A 21,542-nucleotide genomic window follows, 5' to 3' on the forward strand; every position below is an offset into this window, starting at 1 on the left:
TGTGTGGTTCTCGTTCTCCCTGTGGCCATGTGGGTTTCCACCTGGTTCTTCCCACATTCCAAAGACGTGCATGTTTGTAGGTTAATTGGCTTCTGTAATTGTGTGGGGTGTGAAACGGGTAATCACTGGTCGGCAAGGACTCACTGAACCAAAATACCTGTTTCCACGCTGTATCTCCAAGAGAAACTAAACTAGATTCTGGGTGCTACGATTTCCTCCCACATCCCAAAGACAGAAAGGTTTATAGGTTAATTAGCCTCTGTAAATTGCTCCCAGTATGCAGGGAGTGGATGAGAAAGTGGGTTTACATAAAACTAGTATGAACGGGTGATCAATGGTTGGAGTGGACACAGTGACTGAGGGGGCTGTTTCCATGTTGTGTCTTTAAACTAAACTACTGTGTTATTAAAAAAAAAATAATCTTTTTTTTCATATTTAATATTTCTGTCTCCAATCAATTCTTATCTTGCTGTCTTCCATGTGCTCTCTCTTTAGCCATGCCCTAAGTTAAGTTGCATCTCTGGCTGTGCAGATAACGGCAGCCGGTGTCTTGTCTCTCCTTGTTCTTCAAGATTTTTTTCTGAATGTTGTTTTTTTCCCCCTCTATTTCTCTTGGCAGTACTTAGCGATCCCCAGAGCAGAGCCATCTATGACATCTATGGTAAAAAGGGCCTGGAAATGGAAGGATGGGAGGTAAGACGACATTCCAACCCCAGTGCTTCTCCCCAAATGCAACATCCCGAACTCAACTCCAGTTACAGGTATCTTTCTGCACTGGCTTTAAAGATGCAGGAAAGTAATTTGGCTAACCTTGATCTAGTTACAATTTGGTGTGAGCCCACAGCCCAGACCTTCCATTATCAACCTTAATCCTTTTTCTTTGTCCAACAGCAGTTCCAAAAAATCTCAGTGATTTTATAGAAATTCTTTCCTATAACCTTGATGTTAATATAATTCATTCTCAAATACGTGTCACAAAGGTTGCTTGTGAGCTGAGCAATTAAAATTGGTGTCCATAAGTTCACGATTGATTTGGATATTTTATTCTGAGTCATGGAGTCGTACAACAAGGAAACAGCCCAACTCTCCATGGTGACCTAGATGCTAATTCCATTTACCTGCATTTTGTCCATATGCATGTTCTCCAGAGATGCTGTCAGATCCACTAAGTTACTCCAGTACAGCTTACTGATTCTGTTTGCAAGACGATTAGAATGCTGGACTGTTCTTTGCTTCACATTAAAAAGAATTAAGAAAATTGAAAAATATTTCATGCGAGAGATTGTAACTAGTTATAATAATTTATTTGTGGATTGATATATTTTGTGATTATAACAGATAGTGGAAAGGAAGAAAGCAGCAGCTGAAATACGTGATGAATTTGAGAGGTTGCAGCGAGAAAGAGAAGAGAGGCGATTGCAGCAAAGGACAAACCCCAAGGTAAGGAAAGACGCAGGATGATAGAAAAATGAGTGTTCCCTGCTTCTGAAAGCTCCTCCAGTTCCTTCTGAATCTTGTTCTTTATTTGTCTCACTGCAAATGTGTCAGGTGTTGGGTGTGGATAGAATTATAAGTCCTCTGCCTTGGTTCAGCTGAGGTCAAGTCAAGGGAAGATCGTGTTTCAATTTATGCCCATCGGGCATCTGGTCCTTAAAGCTTTCATGTTGAATGTCAAACGGGTCTGGCTTGGAACATTCTTAATGACAGGACATCCTTCGACTGTAGTAAGTTCCAAAGGGATGAGCTCTGCAGGAGGGGAACAGAAAAATCTGTGAACCAGTAGTGAAAATTATTAAGTGGCCTAATTGCTTGAGTCACAAACATTTGATTGGTGTTAAGGACTTAAATATGTGATTGAAGCTGTCTGGTTCTATTAGATCTGTATTTTTAAGCCTTGTCTGTAGGTTTGGATTTTCATTCCTATTTATAGCATGATGTTGATCAGAATCGCAGTGATCCGCAATTCCGTGTCCCTCACCATCTTCCAGTCCCGCCTCAAGACCCATCTCTTCACCTCTGCCTATCCTTAGCCCCACGTCCCCCTCCCTTTTCATCTGTGCATTAATTGCCTCATATTGTGTTTTGTATTGAATTCTGTCTTTACTTTGTGTACTAGTCATGTCTCTACTATTTATTTAATTCCCCTTACATGTTTTTCCTCTACCTGCTAAATTTTTGTAAGGTGTCCTTGAGACTCTTGAAAGGTGCCCATAAATAAAATTTATTATTATTATTATTATTATTATTGTGATAATGTCATTGTCACCATTTAATGACCAAACAGGCCTTAGGGCTTTATAGTTCAGCTGAGATGCATTGCTTTCCATGTGTTTTTCTATATGCCATTATGCCAAATTCACTTTGTTTTCCTTCATAATTGTGGGCAAAGGAATTTTAATGGTAACATTTTAAATGACATGAAAATAGAACTGAATTATCTTGCACTCTATCCAATTTATCATATTTCCCCCAACTCCTGCCTTTGGTGGGGTTATTGACTACTTATTGTGCATCACAAGAGAAGAATGGGGACGGATGTAAATTTAAGTCTGTGATTCTTTAGGTTAGTTTAATGAACTGCACTCATCATTGGAGTACTGTCTCTTGAAAATTCCAGGTTGTAATAAAAATGCACTGTTTCTTAATTTTCTTGTAGGGTATAATAAGTGTCGGTATCGATGCCACGGATCTGTTTGACCGCTATGATGAAGAATTTGAACAACCCGGCAGCGGGTTTCCTCAGATAGAGATCAATAAAATGCACATATCGCAATCCATTGAGGTATGAAGCAACCGAAGAGGATGATGTCTCTCATGTCATGAGGCCTCCTTGTATCAGTATACAGCAGAGAATGTTGTTTCAAGATTTCTTATGAATGTCAGTGACCAAAGATCTATTTTGAAACTTCATGATAACACTATCCTATTTTGGTGGTTCACTGAGTAATCCACCCGTTCCCCACAATATAACTGTGAAGAACCATGGCAAGCACTGAACTCCACTTGCTGCAGTTCATAATCATACTTTATTAGCCAGGTATGTTTTGCAACGTAGGAGGAATTTGATTTGCCAATAAAAGGCAACAAAACACAAAATACATTTTAACATAAACATCCACCACAGTGACTCCTCCACATTCCTCACTGTGATGGAAGGCGAAAAAAAGTTAAATATCTTCCCTTCTTTGTCCTCCCCGCAGTCGGGGGCCTCGAGCCTTCCGTTGTCGGGACGATCTTGGCTCCCGTAGCCGGCAGTCGAGCCCTCCGCGTCGGGGCAGTCAAGCTCCCACATCGGGGGGATCTCAACTCCCCCGCGATCAGACCCTGGGTCGGGACTAGTCGAACCTCTTGCGACTTTGGAGCTTCCTGACATCATTCTCTACCCGAGCCTGCAAGCTCCTCGATGTTGAAATCCGCAGGGCGTGGTTGGAGCGTCGATCACAGGCCATGGACTTACCATCGGTCTTACCATCGGTAAGTTAACGGTAGGTCCACGGCCCCGCTACGGGGCTCAATGTCAGTCTCGAGTAAGGCTGCCAGCTCCACGATGTTAGGCCGCAGAACGACCGGAGATATGATCCGGGAAAAAAATCGCATCTCTGGCAAGGTAAGAAATTGAAGAAAGTTTCCCCCGACCCCCTCTCCCACCCCCCACATAAAACAAACCAGAGAACATTAACACATACTTTTTAAAACACATTAAAAATAACAAAAAAGACGAAAAGAGAGACAGACCATTGGCGAGCCTGCCATCGCTGACGGCGCCACCCGGATGTTGCATCATCCAAAATTCTACAGAAAATATTTGAGATCTGTGATACACCAGATCCTGATTGGTTTTGAAGAGCCAAGCTATGATAATTCGATAATTTAAACTGCTGGTGCCGTACTAAACTTCATAGGCCATGAAAGTTCAAGGTCCAACTCTTGTATGTGCCAAATAAATCAATCTTGGCTGGGGTTGATGGATGAACTGCAGTTCCCTGGAGAACCGCAGCCAGTGTGCAATCAATGTCATGTTGAGTTAATCATATATATCTTTTCATGGCCAATCTACTCGTCTCCTCCCTTGGTAAAACTGTTTTGTGCGTTAGAAATCCATTCTCTTCTTTGTCAGACAATACCTTTGGTAGAATTTAGATTTAATTAAAGACATAATTATTTCTATCCTAAGTTTGCAGACAACAAACTCTTTAAAGAAGTTAAAGTGATGTGGATTATCCACAGGTTAGTAGATGCAAGAGCAGATTTGAAACAAAATTTCACACGAGGACTATACTCTGGTCTCTTCTGAATTGACTTTTCATCCTTCCTCTTCAGGTAGAGATTATGAGGAGGAATGGCAGACAGTACAGTGTTCACTCAAAAACTAAGTCAATTATAGTCGCTCCCGAGAACCCAGCTGAATTGACTTTTCATTTCAGCTTGGTTCTGGGGATGGGCTACAATTGACTTGGTCTTTGAGTAAACAATGCACATTTCGCCATTGCTCCTCATTACCTATCAAGTAGGTTTTAAGATTAATTATGGGTTTGGATGCAATACCATCAACAGTCAAAAATCCTGGTGGAGCTGCTGGCTCAAAGAGAACAGCAGAGACTCTGGTTCGATCCTGACCTCGGGTGCTATCTGTGTGGAGTGTGCATGTTCTCCCTGTGAATTCATGGGTTTCCTTCAGATACCCCAGTCTTCTTCCATACCCCAAAGATCTATGGGTTTGGAGGTTAATTGTCCTCTGCAAATTGCCTCTAATTTGTAGGAAGTGTGGATTAGAGAATGTAGGGCCTGTTTCCATGCTCTATTTCTGAAACCTAATAACAAGAACCTCGGTGATTGAATCCTATGATGGTTGGACATCTTAAGAAGGGACACATAGAAAGAAAAGGGAAATTTAAAAAATCTAATTTTACCAATGATTTTCATCAAGGCTCCATTGACCACGACGGATACAGCTGTTCTGGCAGGGAGCCTCTCAACGCAGAACGGTAATGGCGGTGGTTCGATCAACGTAGCCTTACGGCGAGTAACGTCTGCAAAAGGGTGGGGTGAGGTAAGGAGCAAATCTTAACATTTTGCAATAAAATAGTATAGCTTGCCATGAATGGAATTTCTTTACAATTATTATTTTTCCAGGAAAGTGTTGATCTTGAACTTTGATTGTATTTGTATGTAGAAAAGCTGTGCAGGATGGGTACCTTGAAAATAATTGCTCATCAGCTTGTTACATCATATACAATTCTACAGTGTCGGTGAATTAGAAAAGTTTAATTCTTACACCATGTTAATAGGGAAATGTTTGTTCCATTGAAAGTAAATTTATGGTGTCACCTGTAAACTCGTTCATTTTTATCGGAATGCAGCAAGAACTGAGAGGTTGTGAAAGATGCTTATGTGATACTGAGGGAACGTGGCAGTTCACATGCAAGTGACATGCTTTCAAATTCACATCTCCATGAGTGAAAAAAATATCCTGCTTTCAGTTTCCTGTAGCTTTTAATTGGTAGTTTGGTTGTGTCAGTTTCAGGTCGCTAGTGATTCTAACACTCACCAAAACCCATTACAGTACACTGCTTTCAATTATTTTTTTTCTCTCTGAAGCCATTTTATTTATCAGTACATTTTGATTGTTTCTTCCTGACATCCTCCAGCAGCCAACTGCCTTAGTGAGTGCTCAATGTGACAGCATCACATTGGTTGCTGTTGGTGGCTGTGCAGGGTTTACTGAACAATATATCATAGAAACATAGAACATAGGTGCAGGAGGAGTCCATTCGGCCCTTCGAGCCAGCACCGCCATTCATTGTGATCATGGCTGATAGTCCCAAATCAATAACCCGTGCCCGCCTTCTCCCCATATCCCTTGATTCCATTGGCCCCTAGAGCTCTATCCAACTCTCTCTTAAATCCATCCAGTGATTTGGCCTCCATTGCCCTCTGTGGCAGGGAATTCCACAAATTTACAACTCTCTGGGTGAAAAAGTTTTTTTCTCACCTCAGTCTTAAATGGCCTCCACTTTATCTAAGAATGGGGCCCCTGGTTCTGGACTCGCCCAACATTGGGAACATTTTTCCTGCATCTAGCTTGTCCAGTCCTTTTATAATTTTATATGTTTCTATAAGATTCCCCCTCATCCTTCTAAACTCCAGTGAATACAAGCCTAGTCTTTTCAGTCTTTCCACATATGACAGTCCCGCCATCCCAGGGATCAATCTCGTGAACCTACGCTGCACTGCCTCAATTACAAGGATGTCCTTCCTCAAATTAGGAGACCAAAACTGTACACAATACTCCAGATGTGGTCTTACCAGAGCTCTATACAACTGCAGAATAACCTATTTACTCCTATACTGAAATCCTCTTGTTATGAAGGCAAAATATCGTTCTATAAAGTTGCGTGCAATCAACAATATTGATTTTTTAAATCTGTTTTTAATAATGGGGGAAGGATTTTGGAAGTAAACCGTTTGTGGGTAGAGATTTGTGCTTCCAACTCTGTGGATGAAAGTTTTACATCAGGGTCATGAAATTCCTCGGGGAAGTGCAGCTCACCATGCAGCCATTTGTGTCATAGTATAAACCAAAAATGAGATTAATGAGCAGTGAAACTTTTTTTAATTTTGAAGGACAATCATTGTCCAGGAAAGCCTTCTGGTTGCTTTCACATAACACCCTAGGATTGTTTACGTTTGACTGAAGCAGCAGAATATTTAACCCGTCATCCTTCACTTGAGCTTGTGTTGCCCTGAAATTGGATGCAAACACATACTGTTAACTTGGAGGTGAGTGTCACTGACTGACATTGGATGTTCACGCTGGGTTAATGAACTCTAATATTGTTGCAGTCACATGAATTAGTGCAGGGTCTATAATGTTTCATTATATCTCAGATGCCTACGTTTTGTATTCATTAGTTGGAATTTGGAGCAGGAGATGTTCAAGGACCTTTAATAGGGATGAAAATATTCCGAAACCTCACCTCACAAAGGTAAATGATGCGAACCAGTTACATTGTTAATTTCAGAGCTGTTTTGTTCCTCAATTACCAGACATGAAAATGGCCAGCTGTTTTTGATACTGGTGAGTTTCAAATTTCCATTATTTTCAGTGTGCAAAGATGCTTTTTAGTTTCAATAAGATGATGCCCTGTTGTTTTAGATTTGTTCCTAACAGAGAGAACAGTTGTGGGCGTCTGCACTTTCAAATCATTTAATTGGTTTAAGCATCTCAATCAGTCTTCAGTTGTGTCTAAATTCAAGGTGAATTCAAGCTGGGTTTATCCAATTTATTTGGATGTAATTTATCCCTGTAGGTCTCAGTTGTCGTAATGGGGAATTGGTGATTCACCTCCTCCAAGGCTATGGTAGCCTTCCTGGGGTTCAGCAGGATATAAAAGCTATAAATGAATTGTTTGGATGCCAAATACACTGGTGTCTAACCCACAGCCCAGCAACTTAAAAGTTTGTTGTGGGGATAACGGATGCATTATTTTGAATTTGGAAAAATGTTAGATTTTGGAACGGTGGACTGGCATGGACTGAGGACTTGTTAATAGACGGAATACATGAATAATTGTAGGAGTCGTTTTCGGGTTTTCACACCTTAACTAGTTGGATTTCTCAAGGATTGGATCTTGGCCCTTGCTATTTTTAATCGTTATTAATAAATTGGACAATGTAGTATATCTAAGGTTATGAAAGAGGCAAAGGTAAGTTGTGAGGAGGATGCAGTATCAAAGAACTTGTTGCATTAGTGGGCAATAAATTGGCAGTTGGAACATGATGCGGAGAAACTTGATCATCCTCGTTGATAGTAAAAGCAGAATTGTTTTAATGATGACTTTAAGAAAAGTTTTCAGAGTTATTTGAGATATCTTGTTCACAAGTTGCAATGTTAACGTGCAGGGACAGTAGTTAACTGGGAACCAAGTGTCTCTACTATTAGTCTCTACTATAAAGGAGTAAAGTACAAAATGATTATCTGTTTAAGAATGAACTGCAGATGCTGGAAAACCGAAGGTAGACAGAAATGCTGGAGAAACTCAGCGGGTGAGGCAGCATCTACGGAGCGAAGGAAATAGACGACGTTTCAGGTCGAGACCCTTCTTCAGACAAAGTACAAAAGGAGATGTGTTTTGCTCCAATTATGGATCTTGATGAGACCACATTTGAAGTACTGCATACAACTTTGGTTTACTTACCTATGGAAGGATGTAATTTCCTGAGGGGACGGATAGCTGAGTTGATTCCAGGGACTGGTGAATTGACCTTTTGAGGAGGAATTGAGTGGAAGAATGAGGTATTATCTCATCAAAACATGTGAAATTACCATAAGTAGAAATCAGAAGGATATTTCTCCTGGAGGGTTATATCCTCAAGGAAAAATGTTATAGTTAGCTGGTGAGAATCTGAGGTTAACTCCAGGGGAATCCTGCAGACTTGGAAGAATGAAGTTCAATCATTCTTTGCTCATCAGTTGCTGAGGCTCAACTGGACTTGCAGCTGAGGCAGAAGAGCAACAAGGATTCCCAGAAATCACCCATTACTTGGTGTTAATTGTGTGAGGGCATTGTTATATTTGCCTAACCAGTGCTAATTGCCTAAGATCACACCTGATGAATGGTTATTAATTCCTAAGAGTAGGAAAGCCAAAAAGATTAAATTTTTATATAAACTGTCTTTGCTTAAAAATGTTCTCTTCATTTCCCTTGGTCCCATACAGTTTTATCACCACTCACTGCGCACTACAGTTTTCATCTCGTGGCATCCGTCCTGGGCTGACGACGGTTCTAGCACGGAATCTCGATAAGAACACGATGGGTTACTTGCAGTGGCGCTGGGGCACACAGTCTGCCATGAACACCAGCATAGTGCGGGACACTAAAACCAGCCACATCACAGTAGCGTTACAGGTAAAGTGGGATTATATACTTTTTATATATACATTATACACAGTTATTTTATATTATCATATCCCAAACATTCCTCTATTATGTACGTTGGTTCATAATTTTTTTTTTCCCCCAACTTTCTGCCCTTCCCTGTAACTAGTGACAATTTAATGATAGTTACGTTTTGATACTGGGGGTTAGAACTCTTTCCTCTCACATCACCTGGTGTCAACATTGCCAAGGCAGTTACTGATGAAGTACAGAATTAAGGTCATAAAGTCATGTGATAGGCGCAGAATTAGGCCATTCGGCTAATCAGGTCTACTCTGCCATTCAATCATGGCTGATCTATCTCTCCCTCCTAACACCATTCTCCTGCCTTCTCCCCATAACCCCCGACACTCGTATTAATCAAGAATCTATCTATCTCTGTCTTAAAAATATCCATTGACTTGGCCTGCGTTTGCCTTCTTTACTACCGATTCGACTTGCAGATTATTTTTTTAGGAATCCTGCACCAGCACTCCCAAGTCCCTTTGCACTTCCGATTTCTGGATTCTCTCCCGATTTAGAAAATAGTCTACGCCTTTATTCCTACTCCCAAAATGCATGACTGACAATAGACAATAGGTGCAGGAGTAGGCCATTCGGCCCTTCGAGCCAGCACCGCCATTCACTGTGATCATGGCTGATCATCCACATTCAGTACCCCGTTCCTGCTTTCTCGCCATATCCCCTGACTGCTATCTTTAAGAGCTCTGTCTAACTCTCTCTTGAAAGCATCCAGAGAATTGGCCTCCATTGCCTTCTGAGGCAAAGAATTCCACAGATTTACAACTCTCTGGGTGAAAACGTTTTTCCTCATCTCCGTTCTAAATGGCCTACCCCTTATTCTTAAACTGTGGCCCCTGGTTCTGGACTCCCGCAACATCTGGTACATGTTTCCTGCCTCTAGCGTGCCCTATCCCTTAATAATCATATAAGGTACATGATTATATGATATAATCATATAAGATTCCCTCTCGTCCTTCTAAATTCCAGAGTATATAAGCCCAACCGCTCCATTCTATCAACATATGACAGTCCCGACATCCTGGGAATTAAGCTCGTGAACCTATGGTGCACTTCCTCAATAGCAAGAATGTCCGTCCTCAAATTTGGAGACATTAGTACAACTGCAGAAGGACCTATTTGCTCCTATACTCAACTCCTCTTGTCATGAAGGCAAACATGCCATTAGCTTTCTTCACTGCCCGCTGTACTTGCATGCTTACTTTCAGTGACTGTTGAACAAGGACCCCCAGATCTTTTTGTACTTCTCCTTTTCCCAACTTGACACCATTCCAGATAATAATCTGCCTTCCTGTTTTTGCCACCAAAGTGAATAACCTCACATTTATCCACATTAAACTGCATCTGCCGCGCATCTGCCCACTCACCCAACCTGTCCAAGTCACCCTGCATCCTCATAGCATTCTCCTCACAGTTCACACTGCCACCCAGCTTTGTGTCATCTGCAAATTTGCGAATGTTACTTTGAATCTAAATACTTCATCTAAATCATTGATGTATATTGTAAATAGCTGCAGTCCCAGCACCGAGCCTTGCGGTACCCCACTAGTCACTGCCTGCCATTCTGAAAGGGAACCATTAATCCCTACTCTTTGTTTCCTGTCTGCCAACCAATTTGCTATCCATGTCAGTACCCTATCCCCAATACCATGTGCTACTTTGCTACACGCTATTCCATCTGCCACTTTTCTGCCCACTCTCCCAACCTCTCTCAAGTCCTTATTAAAGCGCCTTCTACACTGTCACAACATCGGAACAGTTAGTAGATCAACACAACGTTTTCAAATTTAATCAATAGCCGATCTTAACGAAAAATAAACTTGTCAATTTGCCCAGTAAGAGGTGGCTTTGTTTGTGGGTTGATTTCAGACCCATTTACCTTTGGACATTTAAACCTTGCACATAGAATGGACCTTTCGTCTATCAACCTGACTTGAGTTTGAGTCAATATCCCAGGAGGTAAACTGACTGCCTAATCCACTGTGCTACTATTTTCTGCTTCATTATGAAAAGTCTTTTGATATTAAAAAATATATATGTTGTTTTACAGCTTGGAATCCCTCATTCTTTTATGTTACTGAGCTATCAATACAAATTCCAGGATGATGATCAGACCAAGATAAAGGGGACTATCAAGTAAGTTTTTCGTTTGTTATTTTTACATGTAGGTTGCAACTTTAACTGTATATGCAACAATGCAGACTGGTACACAACTGTATTAATATAAAATGCAGATGCCTAACTTCAGTAAGTGGAAATGATAGTGTAATTTAGGATTGGATAGGTTTTTGATCAAATATTTATGCTGGAATCTTGGTCAAAAAGCAATGTGGTGCAGGAACTCAACAGGTCGGGCAGCATCTGTGGAAGGAATGGACAAACGGCAATTCAGGCTGGGACCTTTTTTCAGACTCATAAAGGTCCCGACCTTGAAATGTCTGTCCATTCCCACCGCAGATGATGCCTGATCCGCTGAGTTCCACCAACAGCTTGTTTTGTTTGCTTATTTCTGGGACTAGTTCGGAACAAGACTTCAAATAGCATATATATAGACTGACAAAGTCGTGCTACAGGCAGCAATCTAATCAAGAGTTCAGGTGGTTAAAATCTTAAACAATAGATCTACTAGGATATTTTTGCATGCCATAATTCCATAATGTATAGCCAGGAGTAAAACGTACATTAAAGTGGCAATGTTTCACGGAGCCTGATGTGGTTTTCCCTACAGGACAGGATTCTTCGGCACTCTGGTCGAATACGGCGCTGAGAGGAAGATATCCAGACACAGCGTCTTAGGTGCAACTGTTAGCATTGGGGTACCTCAGGGAGTGTCTCTCAAAATTAAGTAAGTACTGAAGAAGAATATATTGTTAAGTGTAAAATTCTTTAAATGAACACATTTTGTTTAAGAAGCTAGAGTGTACTGATTTGAAGGGTTTGTTGAAAGTTTTCCAATCCGGACATTTTTTTCCATGGACTTGTACAGTTGCTGATTTATTAAGTGTAAGGTGGTGGGTTCAACTCTAGCTGATAGGCGGTGCATCTGCTGCAGTGAATCTGATAAGTGATATCTTCCCCAATGCTCTGCTTCATTATACTTTCAGAAATGTTATAACAGAGTTCTGAAAGTGGACTCTTTACTTGCCTTCACAGTTTAATTTTACGAAAAGACAAGAAGGCAGGTACCAAGAAAGAATAAATCCTATGAAAAAAGGAATAGGCCATTTCCAGACCTGGCATTTGCATCGAATTTCCTGCAGGATTTTATTATGTAATGACATTGAGGAATTTGAGACCATTTCGGATTAATGGAGTAGACATGGGCTGACTTTGCCCACTGTTGGTTGGGAAAAATGCCAGAGATAAGAACAATAGGTGTGAGATCGGTTTTGAAGTTGCGGATTGTGAAGCCAGAGGGAGGAAAGTAGCAGATGGGGCCGGGGGTGGAGATTAAAAATAGGTGGAAGTCCACGTGGGGCCATGGGGAGGGAGTAAAGGGGGGTGGGTGTATGGGGAATATAAAAAGGGGGGTGGTCATTAGAGGTTACCTGAAATTGGAGGATTCAATGTTCATACCATTGGGTTGTAAGCTATCCAAATGGAATATGAGGTGCTGTTCTTGCAGTTTGTATGAGGCCACACTCTGGCAATGGAGAATGCCCAGAACAGAAAGGTCAGTGTGGGAATGGGAAAGTGAGTTAAAATGATTAGCAACCGAGCGATCCAATGGGCTTTGCGGTCTAAACGCAAATGTTCGGTGAAATGATCAGCAAGTCATGCTTGATCTTGCCGATGAACAGGAGGCCACATCAGGAACAGCGGTTGCAATAAATTAGGTTAGAGGATGTCCACGTGAACCTCGGTCTCCCCTGGAAGGGTGGCTGGGGTTCCTGGATGGCGGAAAAGGAGGAGGTAAACCCACAGGTGTTATATCTTCTTTGCTTGCAGGGCAAACTACCAGGGGAGGGGGTGGTTTGGGTGGGAAAGGATGAGGGAAGCCGTCCCTTGGGAAGGTGGAAAGGGGTGGGGATGGGAAGATGTGACCAATGCTGGGATCAAGTTGGAGGTGACGGAAATGTCGGAGTATGATGTTTGTGTCTTGTACCTCATGTGAGAAAAACAAGCATTCGTGAATTTCATATTTTACCTGAGTTTTGTTTTCAATTTTCTTTATGTTCCAGATTAAATCGAGCCAGCCAGACTTACTTCTTCCCTATTCACCTGACGGACCAACTCATGCCCAGTGCCATCTTCTACGCTACCATTGGACCTTTGGTCATCTATTTTGCCATGCACCGACTCATCATCAAACCCTACCTCTTTGCACAAAAAGAAAAGTGAGTGGACCCATGGCAGGGTGCCAGTCCATCCTGCTTTTTCTTCCTTAGCTTCCTTGCTTTTACCCCCACAGTTGTAGTTGATCTCATTGTCTATTCAGGTAAATGTGGTGCCCTGTCATTCAGATGTGAACTTTACCCCACAACCCTCTACCCGAGGCACATCTATTGCTGATGACCAGTCTCATCTCATCTGTATTTAAGAAGGAACTGCAGATGCTGGAAAATCGAAGGTACACAAAAATGCTGGAGAATCTCAGCGGGTGCAGCAGCATCTATGGAGCGAAGGAGATAGGCAACGTTTCGGGCCGAAACGTTGCCTATCTCCTTCGCTCCATAGATGCTGCTGCACCCGCTGAGTTTCTCCAGCATTTTTGTGTACCTTCATCTCGTCTGTATTTGAAAGAGGAAATGAGAAAATACACAGTAGAAAATATACAGGTCGAAAAAACTATTCTGCAAGCAGTTCTGAAACTTTATTGCACCTGACATTTTCGAAGGGTGCAAATATCACCCTTCATCTCAGTTTTGCAAGTTGTTCACTTGACACTTAGATCGGTCGGGAACAATTCTCAACCACATTCGTTTTAGTCTCTCATTCTAAAAATATATCCAATGCTCTTGATTGATTGATTGATTGGTTGATTGATTGATTGATTGATTGATTGATTGATTGATTGATTGATTGATTGATTGATTGGTTCAACATGGAAACCGTGTTCTAATCATCATAATAATAAGCATAATAATAATATTGGTTATTATTTCCAAATAATCATCGATCATTCGTTCACACTAGTTCTATGTTATCCCACATTTTCATTTTTCGAGGCAAATTGTACAATTAACCCACAAAGCCATCGTTTAACACCAGTCAGCAAGTTGCTTCCAAATAGCCTGAACTTCCAGACCCCTCTTGCAGGACTCCAGTGTAACTATAACCCTTCAATGACTCACTACCAGCTCAAGAAATTCAAACAGTGAGGATAGATTGCTGTCTCTAAGTTCCTTCATTTTGCATATTTATTTCAAAGATTTAAAAAATCCTGAACGCAACCTTGGCTGCCTGTTTTCCAATTTCGTGTTAGATAGACTATTTGGTTCAACTTCTCTTTCGAACTTTGCCATTGTAAATTTCTTTGCTAAATTTTGCACTTAAGTTTGAGGGGTAATTACATGCTCTGGCTACGTGATGGCGCTGTGGAGCACATTTTCTGATAATCTTCCCAAATTTCACTGCAATCTTATTGATAAAGAGAAGCTTACATTCATCAATTGCTTGTCAGTAACATCACTGAGAATTTATTAGATCTATCCATATTAATTGTATGGGCGTTACTATTGAGTTCCAATGACAAGTTTCTCTAATACCTCTCACCCGTTGATCTCTCTGGCTCCATCACAGGGAACAGACTGTTGTCTAACGCCTACTACGAACTCACTGACTTCCATAGTTATTTGGACTGCATTTCCACCCACCCTGCCTCTTGCAAAGACGCCATCCCCAACTGTAAATTTTTCTGTCTCCGCCGCATCTGCTCCAAGGGTGAGGTTTTCGATTTCTAGGACATCCGAGGAGTCCTCTTTCTTTAGTAAACATGGTTTCCCCTGTGCTCTCATAGGTCGCTCATTGACTCACATCTCCACTGTGTCCCATAGTTCTTCGCTCACTCCTCCTTCCCCCAGCCGGATCATGAATGAAGTTCCACTGATCCTTGCCTTTCACCCCACCAGCCTCCCCATCAGACACATAATTCTCTGACATTTCCGCCACCTTCAACGTGATCCCACCACCAGTCCCATTTTCCCATCCCCACCGCTTTCTGCAGCTCCTTGGTTCACTCATCCTTTCCCACCCAAACATCCCCTCCCAGGTATTTTCCCCTGCAAACAGAGGAGATGTTGTTATGCCTCCTCCCTCATATCCATCTGGGGATCCCAGCCAACCTTCCAGGTGCGACAGAGGTTCACATGCACCTCCTCTAACCTCATCTACTGCATTCTATGTTCCCAATGTGGCGTCCTGTACATCAGCGAGACCAAGAGTAGATTTGAAGACCATTCTGCTGAACACTTGCACCCTGTCTGTCAAGGCCTGCTGCTGGATCGCCTGGTTGCAAACCATTTTAACGCCCTTTCCCATTCCCATAGTGACCTTTCTGTCCTGGGTCGCCTCTATTGCCAGTGGGGCAAAACTGGAGGAACAACACCTTGTATTCTGCTTGAGTGGCTTGCAACTTATCAATATGAACATTGAATTTGCCAATTTTAGGTAACTAACCTACAAACGTCCCATTTCTTCCCCCTCTCTTCCCTATCCCCCACCTGGATTTGCAACCATTTCCCCCTTTCGCCGTTCCTCCTGTCCCTTTTCATCTTTATTCCTTCTTCTGGCTTCACAATTTGTACCTCTTCTCTCCTTATCTGACACTTTTTGTCTTTTCGTCTCAAGCCTTTGTCCAACCATCTGCCAATACTTAACTATATCCACCTATCACTTGCCAGCTTTGCCCTACCCCACCTCTTTTCCAGCTCCCTCTCTCTCTCTCCCCCCCCCCCACCACCACAATCAATTTGAAGGTTCGTCCCGACCCAAAATATCACCTAGTCCTGTGCTCCAGATTTGCCGCCTGACCTGCTGCGTTACTCAAGCATTTTGTGTCTTTTTTTGTGAACCAGCATCTGCATTTTATTTTCCATTAAATATCTACAAATTATTTTCTGTTAACTGGCTCTCTATCTAGTGTCTACTATGCACTTTTTTTAAGGGTGAGGTCTCGTATTTGAAAAATTAATTGTGTTTTAATGGCAGTGAGATAACATGCCTTTGTGTTTTATGTCTGTTTATCTGATAGGGAACTAGAGAAACAGAGAGCAAATTCATCAAGTACGATAGCAGTGAAGAAGCAGGAAGCTGAGGCAGCGGTAAGAGATGTTTCTCCCATCATCCTGAACCCTCGTCCCCTTCCAACTATATCCCTCTGGCTTTACATCTCACTACTTTTCTCAGCTTATCTGACACCCTTTTGTCACAAATTTGTCTCATTTTCATCTCTCGCCTTTGTCCACCCATCTGCCAATAAATATCCCTCCCACTCCCTGTATCCACCTATCACTTGCAAGGCATTGTCCCATCCCCCACCTCTTTTCCAGCTTTTTCCCCCCTGCTGTAATCAGTCTAAAGATGGGTCCTGCCCTGAAATGTCACCTATCTGTGTCCTCCAGAGATGTTGGCTGACTCACTAAGTTACTCCAACACTTTGTGTTTTAAGCAAGATTCCAGCATCTGCAGTTTCTTGTGTCATTTATCGGTTGGAAAGGAATATGCAAGCTGTAGCTGAAACAAGAAGTGGCGATGTGAAATTTCTTCTATCTTATCTTCCAGGGGTGGGTGGGGAGACTTTGTTCATGGTACGTGGAGATCGCTGTAAGTGCTTGCGTTTATGTCCACTTGTGCCGGCATACTCTTTTACTCCCTTAGCGTGGGGGGAAAATAGCAATCTTCTATTGTGCTGAACTCTGACTCGCAAAAAATATTGATCAATTCCTTTTAAAATTTAACAAGCCCAACCAAAGCACCTCTAACCTTCCATATTCCAGGAAATGTAGCTTAGTTTGTTATTTCTACTTGGAATCTAATTCTTGGAACTCTGAAAAATATTACAAATGTGAGCTGTGTTCCTTCATTCCTGTTATTGCCAGTGTAAACCTCCTAGATCACAAACTCTACAGACCTAGCTGGCTCAGATTTATTTTACCTCCGTTAAACTGAGCTCGTTTCATTTTCTTACTCCATGCATTTAGAACGATCAAGGAAACAGAGTGTGAAGATCACCTGTGGGACAGGGCCTTCACAAAAATGTCACCCATTCCTTCTCTGCAGAGATGCTGCCTGTCCCGCTGAGTTACTCCAGCATTTTGTGTCCACCTTGCATATTAGTGTTCTCCACATCGATCTCACTGGCATCCATGTCCTCCTCCTTAGTGAATGCAGATGCAAAGTACTCGTTTAGCACCTCATCTGCATCCCCGGACTCCAAACACAAATTCCCTCTTTTATCCTTGAACAGTCACACATTCTTCCTGGTTGCCCTCTTGTTTTTAATGTCGGTATAAAAAGCCTGATGCTTTGGCACCTTTAGTAAATCTGTTTACATATCTGTTCTAGCTCCTGTTTGCTATTGGGAGGCTATATTACAGTCCCATTAGAGTGCTTGCATCTTTCTTATTTCTAAGTTCCACCCATACTGCCTCAGCAGATGAATGTTATAAGTCTTCTCTGAGTACTGCCGTGATAGGCTCCCTGCCCAGATGGGCTCCCTGACCAACTCCTCTACCTCTGCCTTCCTCTCGATCACCTCTGAAACGATAAAACCCCAGAATATTGAGCTGCCAGTCGTGTCTCTCTCGTAACCACGTTTCCGCAATGGCACAACATCACAGTCCCAAGTGCTGATCCGGGCTCCACCTGCTTTCCGCACAATACTCCTAGTATTGAAATAAACACAGTTCAGCCCGTCACATTCACCATATTCCTTCACCCATCCCTGCCTGTCCTTCCTTTGAGACTTACTGGCCCTGACCTCTACCTTCCCATCAGTCCTTCCAATTTCTGACCTACTACTCCGGTTCCCATCTCCTTGCCTTTCTAAATGCTTCCGAGTGGCATTAGATAACCTCTCTACAAGGATATTGATCCCCTCGAGTTCAGATGCAACCTGTCCCTCTTGTAAAGGTCACCTCTTTCCCAGAAGAGATCCCAATGGTCCCAATAGAGAGAGTACAGAGGAGATTTACTAGAATGTTATCTGGGTTTCAGCAACTAAGTTACAGAGAAAGGTTGAACAAGTTAGGTCTTTATTCTTTGGAGCGCAGAAGGTTAAGGGGGGACTTGATAGAGGTCTTTAAAATGATGAGAGGGATAGACAGAGTTGACGTGGATAAGCTTTTCCCACTGAGAGTAGGGAAGATTCAAACAAGAGGACATGACTTGAGAATTAAGGGACAGAAGTTTAGGGGTAACATGAGGGGGAACTTCTTTACTCAGAGAGTGGTAGCTGTGTGGAATGAGCTTCCAGTGAAGGTGGTGGAGGCAGGTTCGATTTTATCATTTAAAAATAAATTGGATAGTTATATGGACGGGAAAGGAATGGAGGGTTATGGTCTGAGTGCAGGTAGATGAGACTAGGGGAGAATACGTGTTTGGCACGGACTAGAAGGGCCGAGATGGCCTGTTTCCATGCTGTAATTGTTATATGGTTATATGGTAATGGTCGAAGAATCTGAATCCCTGCCACTTGCATCAACTCCCAAGCCACGCATTCATCTGTCCTATCTGCCTATTCCTACCCTGCTTTTTAATCTTCTGCCTAACTCCCTAACTTCGTAAGACCCCAACACTTTTCCTACCTATATCATTTGTGCCAACATGCAAAACGACTTCCACTTGCTCCCCCTCCCCCTTCAGAGTATTCTGCAAATGCTCATGACCCTGACACCAGGGAGGCAACACGCCATCCTGGAGCCTCGTTTGCTGCCACAGAATCTCCTGTCTGTGCCCCTAACTTATAAGTCTCCTCTACTATGGCTCCATCTGACTTTGTCCTTCATTTTAAAAGTACATCTTAAGGAGATCTATAATGCCAATGCCAAATTGGTTTTTTTTAAACTCCTTGTACAGTAACTTAGCTTAGTGTTGCTGTGTGCCTTAGAAAGCTAGGTGGATGTGAATCATCTTATGATAAAACTGAATATAATGTTTTATAAACCAGAAACTGCTGAATAATTGTTAAAATTATCAGATGTCTTTCAAGGGAGAAACCGTGCCTTACGCAGTCCACAGTGTATGTGGCCCGTCTCATCAATGTGGTCGAGTTTTAACTGCCTCTGGTTGGGAGCAAATAAAGATAGATAATAAATCCTGGCATTTGTAGCAACATCCACTTCAACCAAATTTGGCGGCACATTAGAGCTGCTGCCTCACATCCCGGACTCGATCCTGACCTCGGGTGCTGCCTCTGTGGAGTTTGCACGTTCTCCCTGTGACTGCATGGGTTCCTCCGGGTGAGTGTGCAGGGATGAGGAAGTGGGTTAACATAGAACTTGTGTGAACAGGTGATTGAAGATTGGCATGGACTGGGTGGGCCGAAGGGCCTGTTTCCATGCTGTATCTCAAAACTAAACTAAACCACAGGAAGGTGTCCTATCTTGTATCAACAGAGCCATCTCCATCATCAAAGACCCCTACCACCCATCACATCACATATTCTCCATCCTGCCATCTGGGAAGAGGTACAGGAGCATTAGCTGCAAAACCAGCAGGATGCTCCTCAGCTTCTTCCCGCAGGCTATAAGACTGATAAATGGACTTAGCCCCCTGCCAAAGTATCACGCACCAACCATCAACCTGGACACACTGCAGCAGCTGTCGATCGGAACGCCTGTTGATGTTTAGTAGAGAGTAGAGTGTTTAATTTAATTTGTTCATGATATATGTTTTTTATTTCTAGTTATTTGTTGTTATTTGTACTGCACACTGAATGGACACTGGTTGAGCAACGTTTTTTTGTTTCCTCTGGGTATGTGAGTACTCAGGAAAATGACAATAAAGATATACTGATACTGATACTATTGCAGCCTGTGTCAGTATTGTATTGTGGTACTGGACTTATTCCATTGGGTGGCAGTAGAGACCAGTATCTGTCTACAAGGCCTTTTTACAGCAGGATATTTCTTAAAGTAAGGGTTTGTTGAACCAGAAGAAATTGTTGATCATTTAGCATGGAATGATGGATGAATAGGACTTGAAGAAAGTTGGAACTGGGCTGATCTCTAGTTTCACTTCGAGGGGGGTGGCTGGCTGGGAGATTAGTTTGGAAATAACCAAAATAAGACTCATAGTGCTGGAGTAACTCAGTGGGTCAGGCATCATCTCTGGAGAACATGGATAGGTGACGTTTTGGGTCGAAACTGTTTTTCAGTCTAATTGTGGTGGGGGGAAGTGAAAGCTGGAAGAGAGGAGGGGCAAGTAATAACAAGGGCATCCCCATGCCATGATCCCACCAACTGCCTGGACCTGGTCATGGGACACATTCCATTACCATTTCTAAAGAAGATAATACATTGAGCAAATATTTTTTAACATCATTTACACTAGTTTATTATTTGTATCTCCCATAATAACTGCATATAATTAGAAGATTTCCATTTTCTAATCACAGATTTCCCCTGTATTTCCTATTGTGAGTCAATAATTCCTGCATACTGATATAATGTAACTATCAGATCATATGTCTTGTAATTCCTAACTTTGTTTATTAAGAACAACTTGTATCAATCTTCTGCAGTGCTTAAAAACCACAAACATCAAGGCACACAGGGAAACTAGTGTACATGCACACCCCTTCTCTCTACCTCTGCTCTGTGATGTCTATGGATCCCTAACTAATTTTTTTTTTAGGTTCGGTTGATGCAGGAGTCTGTGAAGAGGATCATAGAAGTAGAAGAGTCTAAACTGGGTAAGAATGTGTTCACTGAATTTGTGGTGTTTGTCACTGCATTTTTATTTTCAGCCCATTAGCCCCGCCACAATTTATGAATTGCTTTATAGTGACCCAAGTTATTTAAGTGTAGTGACTGATGTTGGAAAATATTTGAAGAAGTAAAATTCTTCTTCAATGTACATGGAAAAATTGATTACTTATAAAAAAAAATTAGTGGTGGAAATGCTATTCAGTTATACAGCATATAAACAGCCCCTTCAGTCCAATCTGTCCATTCCTACCAAGTTGCCTATCAGAGCCAGTCCCATTTGCCTACATTTTGCCCATATTCCTCAAAAACGTTCCTATCCATGTACCTGTCTAAATGTCTTCTAAAGGCTGTAATTGTGTCCGCTTGACCACTTCTTCGGGCAGTTCATTGAAGGTCATTGATGGAGGAGTTGATATGGAGCAGTATGTGATACTGTTTGTGGTCTAACCAAGGTTCAGTACATATACAACATTCCTTGTGTTCAATCTTGACCCTTGAATCATAAACCCAGCGTCTGGTTTCTGCATCATAAGTTTTAATAACCTTTTTATATTCGGAAATTCCCCCATTTCCTCTCTCCTACTTTCCAAACAATAAATTTGCTCTCTTGTCTTCCTCCCAAAGTAATACTTTTATTTTTCTGAGTTTTACTTTGCGTGTCAATTATTTGTCCATGCTGCAAGTACATGACTGACATCCTATAATTTGTCAC

At 42.0% G+C, this 21,542-nt stretch overlaps 1 protein-coding gene across 1 annotated transcript in view; it reads left to right on the plus strand.

Moving 5' to 3' along the window:
• The window catches only part of dnajc11 (DnaJ heat shock protein family (Hsp40) member C11), a 38,317-nt gene that overhangs the window by 13,334 nt on the left and 3,441 nt on the right, over positions 1-21,542 (plus strand). The window contains exons 3-13 of the mRNA XM_033048137.1: positions 620-693; positions 1,339-1,440; positions 2,657-2,782; positions 4,928-5,050; positions 6,913-6,986; positions 8,720-8,909; positions 11,011-11,096; positions 11,689-11,805; positions 13,142-13,297; positions 16,153-16,222; positions 20,757-20,814. Of these exons, the coding sequence (XP_032904028.1) occupies positions 620-693; positions 1,339-1,440; positions 2,657-2,782; positions 4,928-5,050; positions 6,913-6,986; positions 8,720-8,909; positions 11,011-11,096; positions 11,689-11,805; positions 13,142-13,297; positions 16,153-16,222; positions 20,757-20,814 (1,176 nt within the window). The remainder of the gene's footprint in view (positions 1-619; positions 694-1,338; positions 1,441-2,656; positions 2,783-4,927; positions 5,051-6,912; positions 6,987-8,719; positions 8,910-11,010; positions 11,097-11,688; positions 11,806-13,141; positions 13,298-16,152; positions 16,223-20,756; positions 20,815-21,542) is intronic.

Source organism: Amblyraja radiata, chromosome 31, assembly GCF_010909765.2.
Source record: "Amblyraja radiata isolate CabotCenter1 chromosome 31, sAmbRad1.1.pri, whole genome shotgun sequence".
NCBI lineage: Eukaryota > Metazoa > Chordata > Chondrichthyes > Rajiformes > Rajidae > Amblyraja > Amblyraja radiata.